Raw genomic sequence first — 7,476 nt, 5'->3', positions numbered from 1 at the left:
AAATAAAGGAGCTGAATACATTTCCTTTGATATAATCTAAGACCATAAATTGATGCTGCTATACAGACAAGAAATATAAGTATTTAGACAGGCCAGTTTTTGATGACAGAAAAAAAAGTAACAGAGAAAAAATGATTTGATAAAATAACTGATAATATCCTAGCTGATGAGAAAAAGTGTCCTCTATAAAATTATGATATTATATATGTGAAGGACAAAGGTATACTTAGAGTAAAAGATGATAACTAAATATTTTCTAAACCTCTGGTAAACATACAAAAGGTCATATTTTTCCCTTAAATGTCTACATTTGACTTTATTTACAGTGAGTGAAAAATCCAATGAAGCCAAGTGGAGTCATGGGTTTTAAAATAGTTTCAATAAAGACAAACATAAAGGGCTGACATAAACCCATAATCAAGATATATTCCAACTCATAGATTTTGAAATGCAACTTATGAAGTGAAGCATCATAGTTAATATCAATCTTTAGCTGAGAAAAGGATAGAAAAGTAAATTTTAAATGCTTAAAATATGTGGTAGACTGAAGATTTCCAGTTTTGGTTGTGGCAAAATAGCTGGTATCCAACAAACACTACTGCATAGAACACAACTATATTTATAGTTGTAGATTCATGTGCATACATAAATGGAACTATTTTTATATAAAAATGACTGCTACAAAATATAAGTTTATATATTAGAGGGCTTCCCTGGAGGCTTAGATGGTAAAGAATCTGCCTGTAATGCAGGAGACCTGGGTTTGATCTCTGGGTTGAGAAGGTCCCCTGGAGGAGGGCATGGCAACCCACTCCAGTATTCTTGCCTGGAAAATTCTATGGACAGAGGAGCCTGGTGGGCTACAGTCCATGGGGTTGCAGAGAGTTGGACATGAGCCAAGTGACTTAGCACGTATACATATCAACTATGTGAAGGCACTGAAAATGAACAAAAGCAGGCAGACATCGAAAGTGACATGTTAGTTGCTCAGTCATGTCTGACTCTTTGCAACCCCATGGACTGCAGCCCACCTGGCTCTTCTGTCCATGGAATTCTCCAGGCAAGAATATTGCGGTGGGTTGCCATGCCCTTCTCCAGGCAATCTTGCCAACCCAGGGATAGAACTTGGGTCTCCTACATTGCAGGCAGATTCTTTACCATTTTTGAGCCCCCAGTGCAGAAATTGGAGAATATTTAAACCCTGAAACCACACTGGGTTAGAGCTGTTAACAAGGTCTTTCCTGAGGGTTAACCTCAGTCTGTGTGATGCAGGGCATTCAGAGGATAGAGTTTACGGTTGCCAGAGGAGCTGTACTTTTATGGAGAATATCTTGAAAGAGGGGAGTACAGAGAGGGAACCTCAAATATACAGAAAACTTCTTTCCTGGAATCCTGAGCTGCAACCCAAGCTGTAAATGCATAAGGGCTTCTCTAGGAGCCTGGGGGAAAGGAACGGCAGGAAGGCAACAACAGCTAAGTAGAAATTTCAGCACTGGCAGTGCAGAGGAGGCAGAATTTTAAGTTCAGATCCCACAAATCTAGTGGGCTTGATAATCCTTCAGGGTTTCTATTGAAATCCCAAAGGAGAATGTCTGAGAGGTAGAGACAAATCTCAGGACTAAGAACTTAGCCTAAGAGTAAAAAAACTAAAACAAACTTCCATGAATTCAAGGTATTCATCTATTCATTTAAATGCCTGTTAAAAGAAAAAGAAACAATTTTCAGAGGTAGAAGACAGAATTGAGACTCTACAATGCAACATCCACTGTGTCCAGTATCATTTTTTTTAATTACAGGAAAATATGATCCAAAGATAAAAAGCAACAGATATGTGTCCTGAGATGACCCGGCTTTTGGAATTCACAGTGAGAACTATAAAGCAGCTATTATAAATAAGTTCAAGGACTTAAACCAAAGTACACTGCTTCCCTGGTGGCTCAGATGTTAAAGAATCCTCCTGCAATGAAAGAGACCCAAGTTCGATCCTAGGGTCAGGAAGATCCCCTGAAGAAGGGAATGGCAACCCTCTCCAATACTCTTGCCTGGAGAATTCTATGGTCAGAAGAGACTGGCAGGTTATAGTTCATGGGGCTACAGAGTCAGACACCGCTGAGCAACTGAGCACTCATGGAGCAACTCAGAAGGTAGAAACATCTTCAGGAAGTCACTGAGCCCACCTGACCCTCAGGAGAAACCAGTAGAGCCTGTGGTACTTTCTGCCCTTATCCTTTACCTGGTCAGCTTCCGAATCTGAGGGCACCACCAACACCACATCACCCCTTTGTAAGGTAAGTTCATCAGAATTTGCTGCCTCGAAATCGTGTAGTGTTTCCACCTGCAAAAGATTGTAAAAGAACTGATTCATTTTAGAAAGAAAAGAAGATATAAAAGCAAAGTCTTTCAGCCAGATTATCAGCAGGCACTCTTAGAAGCATCTCTAAACTGGATAAAAAAAGATGAAGATACGAGTCAAGCCCCAAAGGGCAACCCACTGCAGTATTCTTGCCTGGAAAATCCCATGGACAGAGGAGCCTGGCAGGCTACAGTCCACGGAGTCTCAAAGAGTCGTACACGACTCAGTGACTTCACTTTCTTTTCTTTTTCTAGGGACTCTAACAACAAAGGAAATTCTAATCTCTGTTTACTTAAAAATATCTGAGTTATACAGGCAGACACTGAGGCCATCTGAATGTATTATATATTTAGTAAAGTAATGCCTTTTTCCAAAGCTAAAAGTTAGTGCATTAATTAAATTTCAATTTCTCACATTTTTGTTAGAGAGTTCTATTTTATTATCACCAATGCTTTGTTACTATTTGTTTATTTTTTAACCTAAAGATGCCTAGTGAAAAGTTCCTCTGTAAAACAGTTAATAATTGGGAAAACCATCACTTGTATGTTATATGGAAAGTACTATCTAATTAAACCCTGTGATCAATTTCTTAAATAAACTTCCTTCCCTATCTTACCTTTAAACCATGACAATCTGTTTCCTTTCTCTCTTTTTCTGGTTTTTAATGGAAATATATTTGACATGTAACATTGTATCATTTAAGGTATATACCATGTTAATTTAATACATTTACATATGGTAACATGATGGCCACTGTAGCACTATCTAGCACCTGAGTAAGTTACATAATTATCATTTCTTTTTAGTGGTGGGGTTGAATTCTAGTCTCTTAGCCGTTTTGATGATAATAACACAACGGTGTCATTCACCATGGATTAGATACCTAGGGCTATTTTACTACCAGCTTAAACATCTGTCTTAGCCCACCACTCTTCTTTCCCCCTTTTTAAAAGATTTCCTTAAATTTTGATTACTGAACATTTTTAAGAAGCAGGAGAGTACTAAAATGAACCCCAGTGGACTCATCGCCCAGCCTGGATAACTATTTAATCAAAGCTAGTTTTCTCTCTCCTGTGTCCCTGACCTCTTTCCCAGAGCCAAGACTAAACAACTGGCTTTTAAATTGTATATTTTGTATACAGAAGCATAACATGGAAGAGCTGGAAATGACTGTCTTATTGCCAAATTCATTTTTTCTGATGAAAACACTGAAGCCCAGATATTGGGTAAATGCTGTTCCCCAGCTCACCGTGCAGCTACTGAGCAAAGTCAGGGAGGGACCCAGCCAGACCTGGCCTTGCTTGGCATCCCTGTCTCCTTGACTTCATGCCCTTTTCTTAGAACAGAACACAGTGGAACACTGGCTTAGTGGCCACATGTCTAGTTTTTTCCTCCATATTAGTTAATTCATCAATCTATTAAGTCCATCTGTCCCCAGTGGAGGTGGCAAGGTAGCAGCTACTTTCTAAGGAGCAAATAGAAGAAAAAGACAATGACTATTCTACTCAATTCCATCCCTACAAACACACACATATTTAATACTTTTTAAAAGACAAAGAGCTGAATTTGGAAATCCCAAGTCAAATAAATATGCATATTAGTATTCCAACTATAATCTATTAGGTAGGATCATCTACCTTTAAGCCCCTAGCTTAAGCCCGAGTATTAGGCTTAAGCATGGGGATTCCCTGGTGGCTTAGACAGTAAAAAATCTGCCTGCAACATGGGAGATGCAGTTTCGATCCTTAGGAAGGGAAGATCCCCTGGAGAAGGGATTGGCTACCCACTCCAGTATTCTTGCCTAGAGAATTCCATGGACAGAGGAGCCTGGTGGGCTAGTCTATGCGGTAGCAAAGAGTCTGACATGACTGAGTGACTAACACTTTTATTAAAAAGGTATTAAAACTGGGCTTTTTGGTAAGGACCCTTCCATTGATGAAGACTAAATAGGCATTTGATGGCCTCTCTGAGAAAAACTTTCTCTCCATCATTTGTTTCCTTATCGTGCTGCTGCTGCTAAGTCGCTTCAGTTGTGTCTGACTCTGTGCAACCCCATAGACGGCAGCCCACCAGGCTCCCCCATCCCTGGGATCCTCCAGGCAAGAACACTGGAGTGGGTTGCCATTTCCTTCTCCAATGCATGAAAGTGAAAAGTGAAAGTGAAGTTGCTCAGTCGTGTCTGACTCTTAACGACCCCATGGACTGCAGCCTACCAGGCTCCTCCACCCATGGGATTTTCCAGGCAACAGTACTGGAGTGGGGTGCCATTGCCTTCTCCCTTCCTTATCATAGAAGCCAATTAACATATTTATTCACTGTTAAAATATTTATGGACTCCTTACTTTGTGCCATGCAACTGCAACAAGGTGTTTCATGCCCTCCAGCAAGGAGCAGATAAGCACATGGATAATTTCAAGCCCTGGGCTCTAGGGGGAGCTTGAGGGGGCACTTGGGGTGGAAGTAATCACCCCATTCACTACCAAGGGGCATATCATTTATCTTGTGGCTGAACTTTCTTTAATTACCGGTTGTTAAAATATAGAAGACATGACTGTGCTTCTTGCAGCCCAGCAGCATGAAAATCTTACCATGTTATAATGTGACGTGAGGATGAAGCCAAAAGCAATACAGTAACAAAAACAATAAATACATATGGCAAAAAGAATGAAAACCAGACAACCAAGTCTGCACAAAAGGGCTTCAAAGCAAAGGAAAGACAAACGGTCACCAGATTAAAAACTAAGAAATGTTAAGGGACCAGAAACACATTTCTCTTTTTTAAAAGAGACTCAGCTTTAACTGAAGCAAAACTGTGAAGCAGATCACAGAGAACTGAAAACATATTTAACAGTCAGTGTGGCATGTGGCACCTGAAGTGTATCCTTTTGTGTGGACAAGACCACCAAATGTACAAGCTTTGAAACTAAACAATGAACTTTGTGTGCCAAGTCGCTTCAGTCCTGTCCAACTCTTTATGAACCTCTGGACTGCAGCCTGCCAGGCTCCTCCGTCCATGGGATTTCCCAGGCAAGAATACTGGAGTGGGTTGCCATTGCCTTCTCCAAAACAATGAGCTTTGGTTAACTGCAAATCAAACTGAAACAGAGTCCTCAAGTAAGACAAGACTAAATTTAATTACACTGTGTTCTCCATCAAAGGTGACAGATTTTACTATTGTATTTTCCTGACACTGAATAAAGTAAGAAAAAAAAAGGGGGCAAAATAAAAGTTAGAACCTTGTAGAGAAAGCCAGGAGGCACTTCCTGGAAGGCCTCACTTGCAGAGGGAGCAGAAGGTGCAGGCTGGGAGGCCCTGGCCGCCTTCTGCTCCTCCGAGGCCAGCTCTGGCATCTCACTGGTGGGGCCGGGAAGAGCCGTGTCATCAGTCGCCTCCTTGTACTCTGCATCCACGGTTCCTTCGTGTTCTCCTTCCTCTTCATTGTTGGAAGCGGGCTGTATGACGACAGAAGGGATGACCTTCTCCTGGGGGGGAGGAAAATATGGTGGTGTGGGCAAGGGCTGGGAAAGAAGGCTTATGTACTCTCCAGGAGTTTCTTCTAGCCCATCCCACCCACCATGGTTCCACTTTCCCCATGTCTCCCATCCAGCTAAACGTCTGCCCTTCACCCAACTTTTCTGGTCTCAAATCCTTCCACCTTGCAAAACATTCCTCCCAACATGGCCTCCTTTTTCTGTCTCCTGAGACAGAAACCTTTAATGGGACTAATTTGTGGATCCTTGACAACCAGGCAGTTAGGTAAAACAGGTTTCTCAGGAAGTTGGGAAGTGGACTAGCAGATTTTGGGGAGAGAGGTTAATCGTGATGGGAGGAGGGGTATAATCCTGACAGGGAATAATGTGGCTAGACTCTAAGGATTCTCTCATTTTCACAGTGGTCCATTCTTGTCCCACTGAATAGTAACCCTCACCTGAAACTGACATTTAACCGCCTGTGATTGCTTTTCTCCTAGAAACCCTATTGTTAGTAAAGATCCGGCCCCTGTTTGGAGATGTCCTTTGCTTGCTGGTTATCATCAGAGCTCACACTGCAGTGATAACTTGAGTGATGACAATTCCCACCAACTGCTCTAAGTATTGTGCTGTCTGGGGGAAAAGCAGAACCAAAGGATCAAGACCTGTTTTATTCTTTAACGAAGATGAGCAGGGAAGGGAATTTCATTAGCATATTGGAAGCCTGGAGATCAAGTTCTATATATCCTCAGATATCAGTAAATATAGATAGGCACCTCCATTCTTCAATTTGGGGAAAATAATACATTTCTCAATGAGCATATTGTCACACATACAGAAATATGCCTTGCATTGTGACAAGACAATCTATGGAAAAATATAGAATATACTTTTGAGTTATTTCGCTAAGTAGTACCGCTGCCAGCTATTTGAACAGGATCGTTTAGCTTCAAGCATTAAGGAACTCTGGAAAGACTTCTGGAAATTTATTATAAGTGAAATAATCAGGAAAAAGCAAAACCTCACATTAAACCAACTCTTCACTGTTTCTACTTAGAATTCAGAGGAGCAAGAACATGGGGTTTAGAAGAGCCATCCTTGCTGTGGCCTCTGGGTTTGAGGCCTCACATTAGGAGTATCTGCATTTGTTGCCTTCATGTCTCTGGGGTAACTCCAACTTCATGTCATATTAATGACCCATTACCCAACATAGGGATGGGCTTTTGGTAAAAGGAGCCTAATGGAGAGTTTAAGGCACTTTAATATGCCAAAGCCTTTGACTGTGTGGATCACAATAAACTGTGGAAAATTCTGAAAGAGATGGGAATACCAGATCACCTGACCTGCCTCTTGAGAAAGCTGTATGCAGGTCAGGAAGCAACAGTTAGAACTGGACATGGAACAACAGGCTGGCTCCAAATAGGAAAAGGAGTACGTCAAAGCTGTATATTGTCACCCTGCTTATTTAACTTACATTCAGAGTACATCATGAGAAACGCTGGGCTGGAGGAAGCACAAGCTGGAATCAAGATAGCCAGGAGAAATATCAATACCTCAGATACATAAATGACACCACCTTTATGGCAGGAAGTGAAGAAGAACTAAAAAGCCTCTTGATAAAAGTGAAAGAGGAGAGTGAAAAAGGTGGCTTAA

At 41.3% G+C, this 7,476-nt stretch overlaps 1 protein-coding gene across 3 annotated transcripts in view; it reads right to left on the bottom strand.

The window, feature by feature from the left end:
* The window catches only part of AMPH (amphiphysin), a 218,248-nt gene that overhangs the window by 3,315 nt on the left and 207,457 nt on the right, over positions 1-7,476 (bottom strand). For all 3 annotated transcript variants that reach the window (XM_044946824.2, XM_025291402.3, XM_044946823.2), the window contains 2 exons: positions 5,590-5,835; positions 2,234-2,335 (listed from right to left, as the gene is read on the bottom strand). In XM_044946824.2, the coding sequence (XP_044802759.1) occupies positions 2,234-2,335; positions 5,590-5,835 (348 nt within the window). The remainder of the gene's footprint in view (positions 1-2,233; positions 2,336-5,589; positions 5,836-7,476) is intronic.

Source organism: Bubalus bubalis, chromosome 8 (genome assembly GCF_019923935.1).
Source record: "Bubalus bubalis isolate 160015118507 breed Murrah chromosome 8, NDDB_SH_1, whole genome shotgun sequence".
Classification (NCBI taxonomy): Eukaryota; Metazoa; Chordata; class Mammalia; order Artiodactyla; family Bovidae; genus Bubalus; species Bubalus bubalis.
The sequence above is the reverse complement of the archived record's forward strand: the minus strand, read 5'-3'. Positions and strand labels throughout refer to the sequence as shown.